The 22,204-nt window shown below is 35.6% G+C and overlaps 1 protein-coding gene across 3 annotated transcripts in view; it reads left to right on the top strand.

The window, feature by feature from the left end:
* CEP78 (centrosomal protein 78) overlaps positions 1-22,204 on the top strand; it is a 29,037-nt gene that overhangs the window by 3,082 nt on the left and 3,751 nt on the right. For 2 of the 3 annotated variants that reach the window (XM_070431458.1, XM_070431459.1), the window contains exons 2-12: positions 3,467-3,639; positions 3,734-3,806; positions 4,719-4,822; positions 6,651-6,825; positions 7,936-8,049; positions 9,874-9,938; positions 10,320-10,431; positions 15,395-15,530; positions 16,632-16,677; positions 18,546-18,674; positions 21,537-21,614. In XM_070431458.1, the coding sequence (XP_070287559.1) occupies positions 3,467-3,639; positions 3,734-3,806; positions 4,719-4,822; positions 6,651-6,825; positions 7,936-8,049; positions 9,874-9,938; positions 10,320-10,431; positions 15,395-15,530; positions 16,632-16,677; positions 18,546-18,674; positions 21,537-21,614 (1,205 nt within the window). The remainder of the gene's footprint in view (positions 1-3,466; positions 3,640-3,733; positions 3,807-4,718; positions 4,823-6,650; positions 6,826-7,935; positions 8,050-9,873; positions 9,939-10,319; positions 10,432-15,394; positions 15,531-16,631; positions 16,678-18,545; positions 18,675-21,536; positions 21,615-22,204) is intronic. The other variant, XM_070431460.1, reaches the window with a different exon arrangement.

The raw sequence follows: 22,204 nt of genomic DNA, 5'->3' as shown, positions 1-22,204 counted from the left end.
GGGGATAAAGGCGGGGGGGGGGGGGGGGTGTTGTTTTAATAGTAGCATCATACAGTGGACAGAGCATAGGTGTGAATGCAGCCTAGGGTTTAAATTCCAGGGTTTACACTGTGTGTGAGCTGGGCAGGTTATTTTTGAACTGCAGGACAATTGTAAATTGACATGAAAAACCACTCTTTCCATGGGTTCTTGGAATTAGCAGGTTAGGTGTGTAAAGGATCCTGACACTTGCACGAGCTCAGTCAGCTCGGAGCCCTGGGGGAGGCTGCAGTGAGCCCAAGCACAGCAGTCAGTACCCTGAAAGAAGTGAGTTCTGGTGCTGCAGCGTGCAAATATTGGAAGGGAAGGTCCAAGAAAGGCTCCTTGGAGGAGGCATCCTTTCTAAGAATGTGCAGAAGCGACTCAGAGGGCAGGAAGGGGCAGCTGTGTCAAAGTTTGAGAAATATAAGACTATCTGGCAAAACTAAGGTGCGAGACTAGAACTCCAGGTTTGAGAAAGAAGTGAATTGAGACTAGAATCCTGGTGGGGGGCAAATAGGGAGGGGCCTTTTCCTCCTTACAGAAGGCAGCTGATTGGGAGGACGGCGAATTGTAATCTAAGGGCCCAAATTAAGATATAAAGGAGGAGGACTGGGTTACAGAGACCAAAGAGACAGAATGGGTGTGGCCTGGTGACCAGTTAAAAGAGGGAAGGCAGCAAATCTGGGTGACAGTCTAGAGCAGCACTTTTCTGCCCCATCGGCATGATGGCTCAGTGGTTGAGCATCGACCTATGAACCAGGAGGTCATGGCTGGATTCCTGCCAGGGCACATGCCAGGGTTGTGGGCTCAATCCCCAGTGTGGGGTGTGCAGGAGGCAGCCAATCAATGATTCTCTCTCATCATTGATGTTTCTCTCTCTCCTTCTCCCTTCCTCTCTGAAATCAATAAAAATAAAAATAAAGCAGCGCTTTTCTGTGATAGGCAGAGAGAGCACCATAGGAAGGGATTGAGGGTGAGGAAAGGATCTTCATCTTTGATGTTTAAGAGGGGCCTTTGAAGCATCCATACCTGTTTGATGGGTGTTTGAAGACATGGGAGAAACTGAGGTTACCACAAAGAGGATCCCAAACATCGTAGGCCTGAAAAATGTTTTTTAAATAGACACACTTGAATATGTTTATAAACTGAGAAAGTAGCCAACAGAGAGGGAGGGAGGGTGTGAAGAACTAGAAGAGGAAATGGTGATTGATTGATTGATTTTTTAAAAACCTGAACATTTGTCTTGTGCCAGGCCCTTTTCTAGGCTCTGGGATTCACACCATCTGTTACCTCTTCTGCAAGGACAGTTCAACTTATCCTCTGGTGAAGAGAAGTTAGGTTATTCTCTACATCGTATTCAGCTATAGGAACTGTTCTGTACCTCTGAAGCCTTTAACTGAAGTAATAACTTAGAAATCAAAAGAAATTACAGTTGAAAGGGACCTTAGATCAAGGCCACTGTACTTAATCTTGCCTAATATTTTACATTGAATGTAAGAAAAATGTATTACATAGACCATTCTCTTCAGAGTTCCTTTACTGAACCTTCTTTATCGCTTGCATCCAGTGGGTCTAGGTCAGTGATGGCGAACCTATGACACGTGTGTCAGAGGTGACACGCGAACTCATTTTTTTTGGTTGATTTTTCTTTGTTAAATGGCATTTAAATATATAAAATAAATATCAAAAATATAAGTCTTTGTTTTACTATGGTTGCAAATATCAAAAAATTTCTATATGTGACACGGCACCAGAGTTAAGTTAGGGTTTTTCAAAAATGCTAACATGCCAAGCTCAAAAGGTTCGCCATCACTGGTCTAGGTCAGGGGTGGGCAAACTTTTTGACTCGAGGGCCACAATGGGTTCTTAAACTGGACCGGAGGGCCGGAACAAAAGCATGGATGGAGTGTTTGTGTGAACTAATATAAATTCAAAGTAAACATCATTACATAAAAAGGGTACGGTCTTTTTTTTTTTTTTTAGTTTTATTCATTTCAAACGGGCCGGATCCGGCCCGCGGGCCATAGTTTGCCCACGGCTGGTCTAGGTTATAGATTTTAACCTCCTAAATTTTCTTCTTCATCCTTAATTACATTTTGCCTGGGCTATTACAGAAGCTTCTAGCTGGTTTTGCTGTCCCCGAGTTCAGTTTCTCTCAGTTCATCTGCCTACTCGAGTAGTCTTGAGTGATCTTCTAAAATGAAAAGATATGCTGCCCAGCTGGCATGGCTCAGGGTTGGCCTATGAACCGGGAGGTCACAGTTCGATTCCCGATCAGTGCATATGCCCAGGTTGTGGGCGTGATCCCCCAATGCGGGGCATGGAGGCAGCCAATCAGTGATTCTCTGTCACCTTTGATGTTTCTATCTTTCTCCCTCTCCCTTCCTCTCGGAAATCAATAAAAATTTATTTTATAAAATGAAATGAAAAGATACGTTTAAAATAATGCTTATAATGGTCAGTGCCCGCAGGATTAGTGCATGTTGGTTTGTACAGCTTGTGTTCTGCACAGAGGTTTGAAATCTGAGCTGTGCTCTGCCAGGTCTCATGGAGCTAGTTGGCTCTGAGGAGGGGGTGCTTTTTCTTATCTGAAGTAGGTACCTCTTTCTAATCCTTTCCTTTATCTAACTGGCCCTTCAGCAGTGGGGTGCTTTTTTCTACCCTGTAGAGGCACCTGTTCCATTGGTATCCCTGATCATCATCTGTGGGATTAAAACCGTACTCTCTCCCAGACCTACTTCGGCCAGCCTCTCTATTTTAATTTCTATCTCTTCCCCCACTTGCACCCTAGCCTTTTTTGTCAGTACCTGGCAGATGTTGGCTTGGAAGTCTTTGCCTATGTGCTCCCTCTATAGTTAATGCACCTCCCACTTGACTCTATGTAGTCATTCTCATCTTTCTAGATCAGAAATTTTAACCTTTTTCATCTCATAGCACACAAACTAATTACTAAAATTCTTTGGTACATCAAAAAATATATTTTTTGCCAATCTGACAGAAATAGATATGATTTTTATTCATTCACACTGGATGGCTATTATGTTGGCTGGGTTTTTTGTTTGTTTGCTTACATAGTTTATGTTTCTATATCTTATGTGGTTGAAATTTTGAGTTTACATGTGTCCCTCCTAAAGAGGGCTTTAAGGGTAGACGTCATTTCTATGCCTTAGCACAGAGCAGATGCTTTTTATTTTTTTTAATACTCACCGGAGAGTTGTTTGTTTTTTTTATTGATTTTAAAGAGAGAGAAGGGGGTGCGAGGGAGAGAGAAAGAGAGAAGAGAAGAGGAGAGAAACATCCATCAGTTGCCTCCTGTATTCGCTCCAACTAGGCATCAAACCGAAAACCTAGGTATGTGCCCTGACTGGGAATCAAACCTGCCACCTTGTTAATAATGATAAAATGTATGGTTGAAATCACTAACTTTATAATCGTTTTGCTTTAGGTTCTGATAGAAATAAAGTTTGCAGAAGTCGAGTTCCTGCAATAAGAAACAAGGATGTGACCTTCCAGCTATGCAAAGCTCTTAAATGCTGTTTAAGTGCATCAAATGCTCTCAAGAACCTGGAACTAAATGGACTAGTTCTGAGAGAGAGAGATTTAACTATTTTAACAAAGGTAAGCCTTCTCCATTGTGTCCTGAGAACATTTAATAGTTGGTTTTGGGGGAAACTAAACCAATAAATTTTTTAACCTTTTCTCCCAATTAAAGGGATTGAATAAATCAGCTACTTTGGTACAACTGTCTCTTGCAAATTGTCCGATTGGAGATGGAGGTTTAGAAAGTGAGTCTTAATCTTACTTATGTCTCTTCTCATCAGACTAGTCTTATGATTCCCTACATGCCATGTTATTTCCTATCTGGATCTTTTCTTAGTGCTGCCTCTATCTGAATTGTTTCTTGTGCCTGCTCAAACCTTGGTCCAATATTACTTGTACATGAAAGCTCATCATGCGCAATACTTTATGAATTAATTTTACTTAAGGTTGTGTTAAGTCACAGCTATACAAATATGTAATATTTTGTATTTACTGTTTGTTTTTTATGTTTTTTCATCTCTAAGAAATATTATGGGAGGGGAAATAGCAAAATATAAAGAGAAAAAAATCAGTATTATTTTTCAATTGTTAGTACACCTATATACAACCATAATTATAATGCACTATGGTGTGTGCTAAAATAGGAAATATATGCAAAGTACTATGAGGGGTAAGAAGCCTGCATTTCAATTTGAGGGAACCAAGTTTTGAGGTCCTCTAACGTGTATTGCTCTAGTATATTGTATATCACCTAGTAAAATTTTGGATTTATAATTTACATTTAAATTGTTGATTGATAATCAAGATGAGGTTATAGGAAATGAAAATAGGGATACTTAGGCTTTTTAGTTTTCCTATGTCTCAAAAGGTTGATAGTACTTTACTGAGAAGTTAGGAATAAAGTTTGCAAAATTTAGAGTCCAGTTTTAGCATCTAAATAGAATTAAACTTGTTATAAACTGGAATAACGCTTTGTTACTGCCATGTTTTAGAATGCACCAGTCCATATCTGTTCTCTGCAAAAATCGTAGATGATGGTTTTTAGAGTACAGCTATAAACCTCCAGTAGACTCAAGAAAAGTGAGTGAATCAAGATTGACCAGACTCTATAGGCTCTTTATCTTACCGCATGTGGTTTTTTTTTTTTCCCCGTTTAGTTATTTGTCAAGGTATAAAGAACTCTGTCACTCTTAAGACAGTAAACTTCACTGGGTGTAATCTGACATGGCAGGGAGCAGTTCACATGGCCAAGATCTTAAAGGTGATTTTGTTTACATTTTCATGAAAACATACTATGTGATTGAAGCGCATTACTATTTTGATGCAATATGGCAGTTATTTTCATCTTTTGATACATGTGGTAATTATAGTTTTAGTTTTGTTGGAAGAATATGACCAGTTTTTAGTTTGGGGTTCTACCATTTAGTAAAAATGGTCCACTTAATCTGAGAAATCAGAAATTAAATGTAAAAACATAAACAATGCTTTTATGTATTTTTACTTATTGAAAACATTTACTGTGATACTATGAAGAAAGTTCAAATGACTTAAATGAAAAAAATAAAATATTTAATGTTAACTGCTGTAATTTATAAACTAATAAAAATCACTATTTTAGCATTTTGTAAATATTGTTTTTAAAATAATGCTTTAACAACTGTACAGTGGTTATGCCTACTATATTTAGGCCTAAAATTACTTACTGATACTTTAACTTAAAGCCTTAGGTAGACTATGGCTGGTGAGCCAAATTCAGCCCATCACCTGTTTTTTTAAAGGTTTTTCTGGAACACCTTTGTTAACATAGTAAGTATGACTATTTTCACCCTGTACATCGAGTTGAGTAGTTGCAACAGAAACTGTATGGCCCACAAAGCTGAAAATTTTACCTTTGGGCCTATACAGAGCAAGTCCATTGACCCCCAAGAAAACAGTTAAGAGCAAGGATTCTAAAAGCAAATGGCCTGGGTTCAAATTCCAGCTCTTCCATTTCATAAACTCTGTGCCTTATTATGTGGGTTAAAGGAACTAATTTTGTATAAAATAGTGCCTGGCATGTAATAAGCACTATGTAAATGTTTGCTGTTATTTCCACTGTTGCTTTAATAAGTTATTGTTAATAGAAAAACAACACTAATATTTTCCTTTTATGGTGTCATAAGAACTTTCTTGTTCAAGAATGTAATGAGATATTTGCTTTTATTTTTAAGTTTTTTAGAGAAAGGGGGAGGGAGGGAAAGAAACATCAATGTGAGAGAGGAATATTGATCGGTTGCCTTCTATACATGCCCCAACTAGGACTGAACCCAAAACCTAGGTATGTGCCCTGGCCAGGAATCGAACTGTCACCTTTTGGTGTATGGGATAACACTCCAACCAACTGAGCCACTCTGGCCAGGGCATATTTTTTTCTTTTATCGTCAGTTTTTCCTGTTGCCAAAATTTATTTTATGAATATAGAGAATTGAATATGCCTTTCATACAATACCTGTGGTTAAAAATCAGACCATCAGTTTTGTAAGGCATGTCAGACTGGCTTTGCATACACAGTTGGTTTGCATATCCTAAGTAGCATTGGAACCTCTGTATTTATTTTTGTATCATTTAAGAAACTTGTGTAGTATATAATGTACATAAAATATATGCACAGAATTTCGTGTACATAGTTTATTAATAAATAAGGTACATGTTTTTTAAAATGTGGGATGCCCAGTCAAGCATTTGGAGACCTCTGAAGAACAGAATTTAGAGCCTCAACAATGCTAGAATTTAGAATCTATTTCCTGATTTGGCAGATAAAGAAAATAAAACTCATAGAATGTAATTGAGTTGTCACTATATACCTAATCAACAACAGGCCATCCAATACTGAAGTCTTATAACTGGCAGACTAGAATCTGGGTCACTGGGCCCCTAAACCACAATTGAGTAAACTCTTCAGTTGACTCTCCTGGCATATATACTGGGGGGGGGGGGGGGGGGGGGGGGGGGGGTTGGGTGTAAATCTCAAACATAATAAGCCATACTCACTATGCATATCCAGTTCCCATATTCAAGTGACTTACTTTCATCTTATTAAACCTTTGAAGTATCAGACCATGAGAAGACATGAAGAAACCTGGGCTGAGAGTCTTCGTTACCGGAGACCTGATCTTGACTGTATGGCTGGCTTGAGGCGCGTCACTTTGAATTGCAACATGCTCATTGGTGACTTGGGTGCAAGTGCTTTTGCAGAAACTCTTACTGAGGATTTATGGCTTAGAGGTAAATTCTAAAATTGAAAATACTGAATTTTATAATATTAAATTAGTTTTTGGCATAATATCATCGTCATATTTTTTAAAGCCTCATTTTTTTCCTAAATTTTTTACTGTGCTTTTAAACTTTTCTTAAGAGTTGCATAGATATATATTTTAATTATCCATAATCTGAATAATTCCCAGGCATAATCACTGTTCATTTTGATATATGCACTTTCAGTCTATTTTTTTTATAAATATATTTGTACACTTAGAGATTACAAAAATGGAATTGTAGTGTACTTACTATTCATATCCCTACTTTTTTTTTTTTTTCAGAGAGAGGGAGAGAGAGATAAAAACATCAATGATGAGAGAGAAACATTGATCAGCTGCCTCCTGCACACCCCCCACCCAGAATCGAACCGTGACCTCCTGGTTCATAGGTCAACACTCAACCACTGAGCCACACCAGCCCGGCCATATCCCTGCTTTTTGCACTGAATGGAATAATTATAAGTACTCCATTATATTGCTGTGCAATAGTTTAATCAATTATTTGCAATTACATTTAGACAATTTTTGCTTTTTTTCTGTTGGTAACAGTGTGTATAGTGATCATTTTGTATGTACATCTCTGTGTCCGTCAGGATTACTTCTGTAGAATATGTTACTAAAAGTGGAATGACCAAGTGTGACATATTTTTAAGACTGGATATATATTGCCAAATTGCCTGCCAGAAATACTGTGCCAATTTTGTAATCTACACTAACAGTGTATGTGAGACCTGCACCCTCAGGAACACTGGCTTGTTTCAATTAAATGCAAGTTGGGTTATTTCAAATTTTATAATTTTTTTTCATTTAGTATAGTATGAACATCTTAACAAGTCAGTAAATTTACATCTGCCACATTATTTTTAGTGGCTGTTGAGAGTTCCATAATATGAATATGCTTTACTTAGCTTATTCATTCTTGTTAGATATATAAGCTATTTCCAGTTTTTCACTATAATAACACTGTGATATACATCCTTGCCTACATCTCTGATTATTGTTTATGGTTAAATTCAGAGAGTTGTCTGTGTTAAATCTATACAGAATTGGCAAGTGACTTTTTGTCTTTCATCAATAGCACTTGACCTGCAGCAGTGTGGCCTCACCAATGAAGGAGCAAAAACTTTACTAAAGGCCCTTGAAAACAATAGAACTCTCGTCATTCTGGATGTAAGAAGAAATCCACTTGTTGGTATGTCTCCCCATTTTTTTTAATGGTTAACAAATAACATAACAAAAATTATTTGTGTATTGACAATTTTTAAAACCTAATGTGTTTACTTTCCTAATCTTATACTTTTGTAGCATAAAGTCTTATCCTCATGGAACTTATATTCTAGTGGAGGAGTTCAGATAGAAATGAGTAAACAGACAAGTAGTATCATTTTATATGATAAGAAGTACAAAGATGCCTTGTGGTAAGGAGACTGAAGGAGGCACGTAGGACTATATTAGGTAGGTTTGTCAGGGGACAGCTTTACTGGAGAAGTGACAGTCGAGTGGAGGAGACCTGAGTGAAGAGAGGGGCAAGCCATGGAAGATCTGGGGAAGCACATGCCAGGACAGGAGAGCAGTGAGTGTGCAGGCACATAGGTGGAAGGCTGGTTGGAGTATTTAAGGAAAAACAAGGAAACCAACGTGGCCAGAGCATTGAGTGAGGAAGAACATGGTATGCTGTGAGGTCAGGGAGCTAGCTAGGGACCTGATTTTGTAAGGTCTTAAAGGTCAGAGGAAGGACATGGCTTGCTCTAAATGAGCAAAGGATTTTGAGCTGGAAAAAGGCATCATCTGGGAAGTGTTTCAATAAGATGACCCTGGTGTGGAGACTAGACTTGTGGGGGGATAAAGAAGCAAACAGGGCCCCAGCTGGTTTGGCTCAGTGGATAGAGCATTGGCCTGTGGACTGAAGGGTCCCAGGTTCGATTCCGGTCAAGGGCACATGCCTGGGTTGTGGGCTCGATCCCCAGTAGGGAGCATGCAGGAGGCAGCCGATCAATGATTCTCATCATTGATGTTTCTATCTCTCCCTCTCCTTTCCTCTCTGAAATCAATAAAAATATATTTAAAAAAAAAAAAAAAGAAGCAGCAGCAGCAAACAGGGAGACAAGTTTGAAGACTATCACAATGGTCCAAATAAGAGATGTCTATGGCTTACCTTAGGGTGGAAAGTTGCAGCTGGTGAAAATGGTTGAGTTCAGATTGTGTTTTGAGGGTGTAGCTAAAAAGACTTGCAGTTAGATTAGGCATGGTATATGAAGGAAATAGTAAAGAAACAAGTCCACCCTAGCTGGTTTGGCTCAATGGATAGAGTATCAGCCTGTGGACTAAAGGGTCCTAGGTTTGATCCTGGTCAAGGGCACATGCCCAGGTTGCGGGCTCGATCCCCAGCGTGGGGTGTGCAGGAGGCAGCCGATCAATGATTCTCTCTCATCATTGATGTTTCTATCTCTTTCTCCCTCTCCTTCTCTGACATCAAAATATATATATTTTGATGTCAGAGAATATAATTATATATATATATATATTTAATTTTAAAAAAAACCCAAAGTGTTTAGACTTGATCTTTGCTGCTGCCAAAACAATAGCCATTGCGGGAGGGGGAGAGCAATGTGTGAGGTGGCATACTTTCATCTTAGGTTTTTTGTTGTTGTTTTTTAAATTTATCTTTATTATTGAAAGTATTACAGATATATCCTTTTTTTGCCCCATTGACCTCCCTCCACTATGTCCCCACCTCTCACCCCCAGGTCTTCACCATACTAATGTCTGTGTCCATGGGTTATGCATATATGCATATAAGTTCTTTGGTTACTCTCTCCCCACCCACCCCAACCCTCATCTTAGGTTTTTGAGAAGAAATTTGAATATCAAAGATGGGAATAGGTATACAATTACATTATGAGGATTTCATATTTAATTTTATAGGAAAAGCAATAATTGGTTTCCTTTTGTTTATAAATGAGAATAACCACTCATTGGAAAACAGTTACTATAATTTCAATTTATTTTACTTTAGATCATTCTGTGATGAAAGCAATTATCAAAAAAGTTCTCCAAAATGGAAGCAGTGCCCAGTCAGAGGTATAGTATGTTTCACTTCTCTAGGAAGAATTTCTCTTTCATTGATTTTTTTCTTCTTTTTCTAATAAAATAAAATTACCAAGGTCATTTTTGCCATCTTAAATTAAGTTTTTAGTCAAATGAAATGGCTTTAAGTTTTTTAAAATATTGTGTGATTATTTAATTTGGGGTATCAGAAATACAGATTGTAAACCTTTTCTTAACTTAAAATATCTTAAAATTCCCAATTAAGATATACTTTCCAATTAAGAATGTAAAATAAATTTTTTATGTTTATAATCTGTCAATTTCCTAGAAAAAGGTTGTGGTGACTTTAATTATATACCAAACCCTCATAAAGTACCTTTATCTGAAATGGATTATTTATTATTCCTCTTCCAGTATCAGTGGATAACTCCTCCATCAGTGAAGGAACCATTGAAAACTGCTAAACAGAAAAAAAAAACTATAATTCTGGGAAGTGGTAGAAAAGGAAAAGCTACTATTAGAATTGGTAACTCTTCGCTCTTTAATGCTACTAAAAGTTATACCCTTTATGTGTTCTGGTGTGCTAAAATTGAAGACTCTTCTCATTGTATGGTTTTTATGGTAACAAACAGTATTAACTACATACATAGGATGACTAATTGTTCTGATACAGATTATGAGAATTTGTAGAACGTAGAAATAAATAATTTCAGAATGAGATGCTAATATTTTTCTTTTTTTAATTAACCAATTTTCTTGTTTGGGCTTCATAAAAAGTTTATTATTTTGAATATGTTTTCTAGTTGATGATTATTTCTAATACTTTGCAGTTAAAATTTTGGGTGCACTTTGATAATTTTAGCATTGGTGTGTTTGCGTGGTGATTTTTTTTTTAAATAAAGAATTATCCTTTTGTGCTATAAGAAATAGAATTTCTTCTAAGTTCCATTTTCACTTCTTATTCCCTTCTTGGAAATTCCCACCTAAGGTTGTTAAGGGAGCTAACACTTTGTTTCTTTCAATGATTAAAAAAACAACAACCTTACAGTAAATATAATCCTTATAAAATAATACTGTCAACAAATTTCTTGACCCTAGATAGAACATTGTAGAAAAATATTTTTAAATTTTTGCTATAATGTATAATGTTAAATAATACTTAACATTATACATTATAGCAAAAATTTAAAAATATTTTAAATTTTAAAATCAAGTCTATAACTTTGTGGCAAAACATAATTTTAAAAAGGCTTCTTTATAAAAACCTTTAACAATGGCATAAGTTTCACATTCTCCTAAACATATAAATTTGATATAATATGATCCTGATATTTTTGTATTGTTTTTAAAGAGACCTTAACTTTTATTTCTAGAACAATTATCTAGTTGCAAATAGCCTTTTTGTGTGTGTGATAAGAATGAGTGGCATAGTGGAATTAGTTAAACCAAATCTAATATGAACCTGACCCTTTCTTGAGAGTAAATTTATATTTTGAAACAGTAAAACCATAAGGTCTAATTAAAAGAAAGTAAAATAAATTTTTTATGTTTATAATCTGTCAGTTTCCTAGAAAAAGGTTTGTGGTGACTTTAATTATATACCAAAAACATGAAGATCACCAAACAATGACCAACAAATAATCTTTTCTTTGGATCTACTTGAGAAATGGTTTTTAGAGTGAAATGTTTATTGGTTTGTTTGTTTATAATATATACTCCCTCCCTACTTTGAAAAGGTGAGGGAAATAAAGTTTTGTTTGACATGTGTACAGGTTTACTTTTTTATTTTTTTAATTAAAAATATTTTTTCTATTACAGTTTACATTCAATATTATTTTGTATTAGTTTTAGGTGTACAGCATAGTGTTTAGACAGTCATATACTTTACAAAGTATATGAAATGTCTAGTACTTAACTGACACCATACATAGTTATTACACTATTATTGACTATATTCCCTGTGCTGTACTTTACATCCCCATGACTGTTTTGTAACTACCAATATGTACTTCTCAATCCCTTTACCTTTTTCATCTAGTCCCCCAACTCCCCTCCCCTCTGGCAATCATCTGTTCTCTGTGTGTATGAATTTGTTTCTGCTGTGTTTGTTCATTTATATTGTTCTTTAGATTCCACATAAAAGTGAAATCATATGGTATTTGTCTTTCTCTAACTGACTTATTTCACTTAGCATAATGCCTTCTAGGTCCATCTGTGCTATCACAAATGGTAAGATTTCGTTCTTTTTTATGGCTGAGTAATATCCCATTATATATATGTACCGCAGCTATTGATGGGCACTTGGGTTGCTTTCATAGTTTAGCTGTTGTAAATAACACTGCAATGACCATAGGAGTGCATATATTCTTTCAAATTAGTGGTTTGGGGTTCTTTAGATACATAGCCAGAAGTAGAATTGCTGGGTCATAAGGCAGTTCCATTTTTTAATTTTGAGGGGAACCTCCATACTGTTTTCCATAGTGGCTGCACCAATCTGCATTCTCACCAACAGTACACAAGGGTACCCTTCTCTCCATATTCTCACCAACACTTGTTTGTTGATTCATTGATGATAGCCATTCTGACAGGTATGAATTGATAACTCATTGTGGTTTGAATTTGCATGTCTCTGATTAGGGAAGTTGACCATCCTTTCCTATATCTACTGGCCGTTCCTCTTTGGAGAAATGTCTATTCGGGTCCTTTGCCCATTTTTAAAAATTAAATTAGGGGTTTTTTGGTGTTGAGTTGTATGAGTTCTTTATAAATTTGGGGTATTAACCCCTTATCGGATGTATCATCAGCAACTATGTTCTTTGGGTTGTCTTTTCATTTTGTTAGTGGTTTCCTTTGCTGTGCAAAACTTTTTAGTTTGATGTAATTCCATTTGTTTATCTTTTCTTTTGTTTCCCTTGCCCGAGGAGATATATTAGAAAAAATATTACTAAGAGAAATATCCAGGATTTTACTGCCTAAGTTTTCTTCTAGGAGTTTTATGATTTGTAATCTTATATTTAAGTTTTTAATCCATTTTGAGTTTATTCTTGTATATGGTGTAAGAAGATGGTCTAGTTTCATTTTTTTACATGTATCTGTCCAGTTTTTCCAACAGCATTTATTGAATAGATTGTTTACCCCATTTAAGTATTTTTTAAAATATACTTTTATTGATCTCAGAATGGAAGAGAGAGAGACAGAGAGAGAGAGAAACATCAATGATGAGAGAGAATTATTGATTGGCTGCCTCCTGCATGTGCCACACTGGGGATCAAGCCCGCAACATGGGAATATGTTTGACCAGGAATTGAACCGTGACCTCCTGGTTCATAGGTCGACGCTCAACCACTGAGACATGCTGGCTAAGCCCTAGTTACACTTTTTAATGCATTCACAAGGTTTCATTGAGTTGATTGGTCAATTTTTAAATTGATGAAAAATTGCAAATAACCTAAATATTAAGTAATTTTTGTAAAACATCTTCATAAATACAACTTTCTTTTTTTATTAAAAAATGTGTGTTTTTGATTCTCCATTAATTAACTTGTTTGGTCAATAATATATTAAATAGCCCTGGGTGGTGTGGCTCAGTGGTATTGCATCGGCCTGCACACCAAAGGATTGCAGGTTCAATTCTGGTCAAGGGCACATATCTCAGTTGCGGGTTCGTTCACCAGCCCTGATCAGGGCACGTGCAGGGGGCCAATTGATGTCTCTCTCTCACATCAATGTTTCTCTCTCTCTCTCTCTCTCTCTCTCTCTCTCTCTCCATCCCTTCTTTCCACTCTCTCTTAAAAAAACCAATGGAAAAAAATCCTTAGATGAGGATTAAGCAAAAATAATAATAATAATGTGTTTAATAGTAGTTGGTAAGAGTATTTATTAAATCAAAAGAAATCTTATGATTTGCGTATAGTCTTTATTTCCAAACAGTGATATTTTAGTAGTCAAGTAGTATATACAAAGAAATTGAGAGTATTACACTAATTATATATTATTAAAAGTTTATATCATGTGTAAGAGTCTTAAAAGTAAGTTAGTGTTTTGATATAATATTAGAAGTGGAAACATATATAAAACATTTATATATTAAAAAATAATTAGGAATTCTATAATTTTAGTACCTGGCATCGTGGAATGAGAATAGAACAATTAAAATTTTTTTTTCTTACTTAGCATGATTAAACAAAGTGGAAATGTACAAGTTTGTGAGCTTGCCGAGCTATTTTAGGAGTAATTTTATTTCTTGGGCTTTTTTTTGTATTTGCCTCAGTTATTTGGAGACATAGAGGTAAGCCAAATAAGTGTCTAGCTATATAGTTAGATCCAGGCAAGGTTATGGGTTAAATAATTATGCGAATTGTGTCACATTTATATGGTAATGATGTGTACAGAAAGAAAATAGGAATTTATTAGAATTTTTTAAATCTAACAAGAGAAGTGTAAATTCTTTTGGTTTTCATTACAAATATATTTCTGAAATTAAAGGAAAAGGTATACACATACAAACCACAGATACACAAACATTATTTGTTAGAGGGTAATTAAATAAATAAAAATATAATAGCATAAGATGAACTGAGGTCCTATATATTTTAAGAGATAATATAAATATATCCAGAGAAATCACACAGAATTATGTGGTTATCAGTAAGTTACACTACATGAAATATTTGTCCTTTACTACCACATATGCTGTATTTTACATACTAATGTTGCTTAAGTAGATCTTCTATAGTAAAATAGATTTCAAGGATAAATATAACCATATATTATTTGTTTTCAGTAACAGTGAAAATACTTAAATGTGAATTTTAATATATGGTGTGCTCTAAAGAAAATATTAAAATGTAGGCTAGTTTTTGATACCAAATATTTCATGTAATGATACTTGACTCTTTAGTATTGAAATGTAGGATAAGTCTCCATATTTTGCTCTTTTATCCAATAGGTTTTATTTCTTTTGTATTTTCTACATGAAATCAAATGAGCAATGAAGGTCAACAGACTTATAGTAGAGTAACTTTGATTACCTACCATCCAGCAACTTTCAGTCTTATAGCCTTGATCATTTTTACATAGCAAAATTAATCTTAAGTTGAAATTTTGGTCTACTTCAGAAGATTCTGTTTAGTAGGAGTCGTGGATGTATCTGTTTCTCTATCTTTGAAATTCAGAAATGCCAAAGGTATTTTGAAATTCAATAAACTAAATGTTTCTGCATGGTACATAAAATGTATCCTGTATAATTTTCTTTCCTTGATATATTTTTTATTCACTTTTGCATATTCTGTACAGTTCATGTATTTTAGTTAAAATATTAACTTGTTAAATATTTTTAAACAATGCTGGCCTATGTAAAAACATTTTTATAAAATGACTGTTTGTAATGGCCTTGGCATCATTTTTAAGTGAAGTATGCATATGTGATAAGTGTTCTGTGGTCCTTGAATGCATCCTGAGTCTTTCTTTTAATGTTTTCTCAAACATAGGATTGGCTACAAAGAAACCTGTAAATAATGGAAGGAAACACTCCCTTGGGAAAGACAATTATGCTCCTGAACCTCTACCGCCTGGCGTGTCTGGTTTCCTGCCATGGCGTACTGCAGAACGTGCAAAAAGGAACAGGTACAGTATTTTTATTTCCTATCTTTAGGAGTTTCTATTATGTGGGAAGGAGGTCTCTGGCTGTTTCTATAGAGAATAAAGATAACTCACACAATGTTTTTGCCTAGTGCACCTTTAAGGAAGAAAAACTAAAGGTAATTATAATTGGGAATTTAAAGTTATTGCTTAAGTATCACAACAGATGTAACCCAGTGGGAGTCAAGAGGAGACTAAAATTATCTCTAATTGTGTGAGTGAGAAAGGTTTCACTAAAGGCTGGTACAGTTGAGCCAAGCCCTGCAGCACAGAAGTAGGAAGAAGTATGGATTAGACTTAATGTTACTCAGTCAACTGTCATAACTCATTTTAGTGAATTACACTAGATTTAACTAGTTTTAGCTGATTGTTTACTCAGGGAATAGCTGTTTATAGTAATATTTGTCATCGAAATGTAGAAGTCTTTTTAAATTGTTGAACTCTAATTTTAGGCTTGCCAGTGAATTAGATTGCTATAAATTATTTTCAAATGACTTACTTGGTAGTATTCAAGAAATTGGGGTTTGACAATTGCTTAAGAAAACAGAATTAATTTTAAATAGGACTTGAAGTAGGTACTATGTAAAATATTAAATTGCTCACATTAAATCGATCATGTATAATGATCAATTATACATTGGAGTATCCATTGGACGACTGCTAATGTGAATTATTATTGTATAAACTATAGTGCTGAGGTCCCAGTCTTTGCACATTAGTTTTATAACTTAGTGGTTTCGTATCTTTTTTTTGAGACACTAACCTCAATCCATCCTAGTCTTAGGAGTCATAAATTGAAGAACCATTAATATCACCATTAAAGAAGTTAGACTAGAAATCTCAACCATCCTGACATAGGAACTGAAGATGCCTCTCAGCAGTTCTGAGTTATCACAAAGCCAATATGCTAACTTCTGTTCAATTGTCTCCATAGCAGAGTCTTACAGGTGCTAATTTTGAGCTTATTTATTGTTATACAAAATTCTATATGGATATGGTACATAATCCTGACAAGTTTTATTAACTGGGGTTAACTGATGATATACTTATATTAAAATATAATTTTATTTGTTGATATTTCTTTAGGGGTTTCCCACTGATCAAAACTCGTGATACATATAATCAGTTGCAGGTATGTAGCTGTCATATTTATGGCACATAGGGGGTTGAAGTGGAAAAGGTGCAAGTTTGTTCTCTTTGCTTTTTAAACTGAAAAGAGTCTTGCAAGAAACATTTTCCTTCCTTTTAAACTCTTCATTTAAAACTCATCAGGTCACTCTCCCAACGCCACCTTGTAATTGTGTGGATATGGCACACACTGGGGGCCTTGTGGCTTCATCTGTACCAGTAAACAAGGAAGCCATTTCTCTAGTCCACAAATCAGCTGTTACCCAGTGAATGAATGTGACTACCATTACTGATCCAGTATGTGGACCTGTCATAGTTAAGAATGTTCTGATATTTTCAAGAAATGTTATCTGGGGCTATATAACTTTCTTATCCTAAAGCCAAAATAAAGCAACACATCCCAAAGTCTCTGCTCTCTCAGAACACTTCTCCCTGTCTCACCAAGACCACACATACTTTCTGTCATACTGCCTCATGGCCTTAGAGCACACAAATCCTCAGTATCAGGTTCTCCTCCCAGCTATCCTGGGAGACTGTGTGGTTGCTCTGTAAAAAATAGCACTCCTGGGATTGAAAGAGTAGCACTCTGGGCGTCATTACCACCTCTGCCTGCCCAGAAGAGTGTCTGCTTTGTTCTACTGTTGGGACCTTCCTACACTGCAGGGTTTGCTGCTTGTGGTTGAAACACTATCTTAGTGACTTGTCCTCGGTGCTGTCCTCGCACACTTCTTTTTGATCTGTAAACTTTTTACAGGGTTGGACCAGGTCCATTTTTTAAATTTTGGAAATACCATATTGAACAACATTCCAGTGGCAGTGAAACTTGACAGGAGAGTTGTGTTAGTACTACACACACTTTGTCTTAAGGATGATGAGAAGAAGAGGTTTTTGATGGGTCACTTTTAGTTATGTATGGGTGTGTGATTTATTTTTTAAAATTCTAGTGTTTTGCTTTCAAATTATTCTTCTAATCCTTTATATATCTACTAGAGGCCTGGTGCAGGAATTTGTGCACAGGTGGGATCCCTCGGCCTGACTGGCGATTGGGGCCAGTCAGGGCCCATTGGGGCTGACTGCGGAGGGGAGGGACCGCAGGAGGTTGGCTGTGGGAACACACTGACCACCAGGGGGCAGCTCCTGCATTGAGCATCTGCCCCCGATGGTAAGTGCGCCGTCATAGCAACCGGTCAACAGGTCGTTTAGTCAACCGTTTGTAATGGTCACTTAGGCTTTTATATATATAGATATATATGATATATTTCTATTGATTTCAGAGAGGAAGGGAGAGAGAGAGAGATAGAACCATTAGTGATGAGAGAGAATCATTGATCAGCTGCCTCCTGCACACCCCTCACTGGGGATCAAGCCTGCACCCAGGCATGTGCCCTTGATCGGAATCGAACCTGGGATCGTTCAGTCTGCAGGCTGACACTATCCACTTAACCAAACCAGCTAGGGCTTCTAATTCTTCTTTATCAGTCCCTTCCTGGTGGATTTTCTTCTGAAAATGTAATTTTCTTTCAGAATTTTTGTGTCCATTGGTGGAGAATAAATTTCTAATCGCAGTATAAAACTGATCTGAGAAAAAATGTTTACACTAGCCTGTCCATGGCTTATGTGAAAGATATTTTAAAAAGTACTATGGTCAATTCCAAATATTAATCGTAACCATATACAACATAATTCCATACAATAGTACAGATAAAATAAGTTCCTGTCATTTTACCTTATCATTGCTTGTTTTACACTAAGGAGCAGTGAAAAATATTTATAAATAATAACTGATAATTCAGATCACTTTTGTTAAGTGTCTTTTAATATTGGGTAGCTGGTTTATCTTATCTCTTATACTTCCTGTCTTCTTTCTTCAAGCAATTAGATTTTCCCGTGACTGTGACAGTAGAGAGTCCTTCCTCCTCAGAAATCGAAGAGGTTGATGATTCTTCAGAAAGTGTTCAAGAAGAACCTGAGAAAACAAGTTTAAAACAAGAAGCATTGCAGGTACAAAGTTACCATTTTCAAAATATAGAGGAGAGTAGGACAGCTTGGGTGAGGCTTCTGTTTTCCCTTCCCATCTGCATTGTGTCCCCTTGAGTAGTGCCTTCGCTTAGACCAAGGTAAAAGATGGACGTTTAAACTCTAAGAAATAAAAATCAAAACATGCTATCACTAATATATTCCCCTTTCCTTAGAACCATAGAATATATTAGATTTAGGGAGAACCTGAATGATCATAAGATAACCATTCAAGAAATTGAATGAATGTAGTCAGCTGATTCAGTGCTCTTATTTTACAGATCGGGAAATTGACTGTTCTAGCTGAACTCTTTCTATAAGAGGAAAATGTGACTTAATTTCTAGCAAAAGTAGAGTTGAAAACAAAAGTTTTGATGTTGATATTCCCCTTTCCTAAAATAAAAAATTCTACATTATATTGACTAATAAACCTGATATCTTACTTCCGCTTGTATGGATAAAAAAAATAATTGATTTGTATGACAAATTTTTGCATCTCATATATACTGTATTTTATTTCAACTTTAATGCAGAGTTGGTAATTTGTAATAAATAAGGAAAATAGTATTTAGAGGGACCTTGTCTTTTTGTGCTACAAACTCCATATTTAAATTTTTTTAACATGTTTTTATTGATTTTGGAGAGGAAGGGAGAGGGAGAGACAGAAACATCAATGATGAGAGAGAATCACTAATTGGCTGCCTCCTGCAAGCCCTGAACTGGGATTGAGCCTGAAACCCACGCATGTGCCCTGACTGGGAATTGAACCACGGTCTCCAGGTTCCTAGATCAATGCTCAACCACTGAGCCATGCCAGCTGGGCCACATTTAATTTTCTTTTTAATTATTTAACATGATTTTCTTTTAGTATAAAACTTTGAAGATTTAGAACTAGTTATCCCATTAGGACTATGGAAGCAACTATTTGATTTTCAAAAAAAGCCAGATTTTTATTTTTTAAATTAAAACTAAAGACAATAGTATAGAGAAATTTTAAGATAAATACTTAGAAAATTATGAAATGTTAGAGTGTGAGGAATCTGTCATTCATGTAAAATCACCCCTTTCATGTTGTAAATGAGCACCTACAAATTGTAGCACTGAAATGGTTTAGTCTAAGTTGCAGAGTGGGTGGAACAACGAATGTTCTATGAGATCTTATCTCCATTTTATAGATGATTAAATTGAGGCCTAGAGTTATTTAATTTGTCCAAGGTTATAACTAAGTGATACCTTGCCATTAGCAGTAGAAAATCTTAGAAGTCCTTTGGAAAGCAATTTGGAGATCTGTACCTCAGAGCCTTAAAAATGTTCAGTTGCTTTAATCTCAAACTCATAGATTTATTTCATTAAAATTATGCTACCCCTACCTGGTTTGGCTCAGTGGATAGAGCGTCAGCCTGCGGACCAAAGGGTCCCGGGTTCAATTCCGGTCAAGGGCACATACCTTGGTTGCAGGCTTCTCCCCAGCCTGAGCTCTGGTCGGGGCTTGTGCAGGAGGCAACCAATCGATGTGTTTTTCTCACATCGATGTTTCTCTGTCTTTTCCTCTCTCTTCCACTCTCCCTAAAAATCAATGGAAAAACATCCTTGGATGAGGATTAATAATAAAAAAAATTAATTTAAAAAAGTGTATGCTAAATATGAAAAGAGCCACCGTACATAAAAATAACTATTTTGTCTTATAATATTGGAAATTTGTGAAGAACTTAAGTATTTAACCATAAAAGAGTGATTAACGTGGAGCAGTAAACTCCCTCAATGGAATATTTTGTGTCCCACTAAAAAAATGATTGATTCAATGTTAAATGGAACAAACTTGAGGATAAAATTTGATGCACAGCCTGATGGGAGCTTTATTCCAAAAAAATTTCAACTAGCCAATGAATAGCGGGGAGGAAGGAGAGCAGATAACAGGAAGAAAATTACTCCAGAACCTTATCATATCCTTGATCAGGAATTGAACTTGAGGCCCTTTGGTGCATAGGCCAATGTTCTAACCACTGAGAAACATGGGTCAGCGCCCATATTTTAAAGAATATGAATTACTTTGTAGGAGGAGAGGACACTTTTTCATAGAAATTTAACATTATGTTCTAATTCCCTCCACTAGAGGGAGAAACTGTTTCATGTAATTGAACTTTGATAAGCTGTTTAGAACTGGTTACGAATGGAGTATTTTAGTCTACTGTCTCTAATTGTGGTGTGGTTTGTTCGGATGTTTTTGTAAAAAGAAAAAATTATTGAGGTTTAACATACATGCAGCAAAGTGCTTAAATCATAATTACAAGCTCAGTGAATTTTTACAAACGTATACATTCACATGACTCCCATCAAGATAAAAATATTTACAGCTTTTCAAAAGGTTCCCTTGCTCAACTTCTCTAGTCAATATATCCTTCCCCAAAGGTAGTCACCATTCTGACTTCTATCATGTGATTAGGTTTTTTTTATTAGCTTCTTTTTTTAATTGAGGCCTAGAGTTATTGAATGTGTCCAAGGTTAGAATCTCTATGAAGTCAGTTTTAAATATTGAGAACATTCTGTAAATAATAGAGGAATTTTTATTTCTGACTTACTATATTATAGATGTATATGCCTTTTATGGTGAGCTGCCACAAATCTATTTTGGAAAGAGTAGAAGCTAAATAAATCTTGAACATGCTAATTTGATGTATTTCGGTAATTCACTATCATGGTATGACATTAAAAGTAGTGGATTATAATGCTGAAATCTGAGTTCACTTGTGGCTCTGCCTCTAAATCCTTGGTGAGATCTATAGCTGGAAAGACTTGGATGTCACACTGTGAATAGCTTATGATATTTCCTCTATTTCCTCACACTAGGGAAAACTGGAGGAGTGCCTAAAGCAGTTGAAGGAGGAAAGAGTAATAAGACTCAAGGCCGACAAACGAGTTAGTGAGGTAAACAAGTGTTTTCTTCTACTTTGCAGAGTTTTTTGGTTTTATTTTTATTTGATTTTAAGCCATGCGCACAGACTATTTGTAAACTTTAAAACTGTAATATATTACAACTTGGTTGTACCACATGAACTTTTGTATTTACTTATAGTTATTGGTTATGTGAACTATATTCCAAAAAGCATGTTTTAAAAAATATAAAAATCTTAGGTGTTTTTTGTGTGTGTGCTTTTATATAACTTTAGCTTATTTTTTGTTCATGATATTTTGATTCAAGAAAGCACTTATTGTGCTTACACTATGTATACAGTTACATAAAACAGTCTTAACAGTAACATGTTAAGATTGTTTACTGACAGTGAATTAGGAAAGTGAATCATTTAAATAAGTAAGTATAAGATATTGGAAAATGCTAAGAATACAATGAAAGAAAAATATGTATTATGAGAATTACAATTAGGCTAATGTGCATGAAAGCAGGGCATAAGCTATGAAAAGTTCCATATAAATATATGTTATTATAAGGTGAGTTTAGGGAGGAATCTCTTAAAGCGCATACATTTGATTGGAAGACACTTATTCAATCAATATTG

The sequence above is a fragment of the Myotis yumanensis genome, unplaced genomic scaffold, assembly GCF_028538775.1.
Source record: "Myotis yumanensis isolate MYYU_CA2020_CCGP unplaced genomic scaffold, mMyoYum1.0.hap1 SCAF_12, whole genome shotgun sequence".
Classification (NCBI taxonomy): domain Eukaryota; kingdom Metazoa; phylum Chordata; class Mammalia; order Chiroptera; family Vespertilionidae; genus Myotis; species Myotis yumanensis.
Note: the sequence above shows the minus strand (reverse complement) of the source record. Positions and strands in the feature narration are given on the sequence as shown.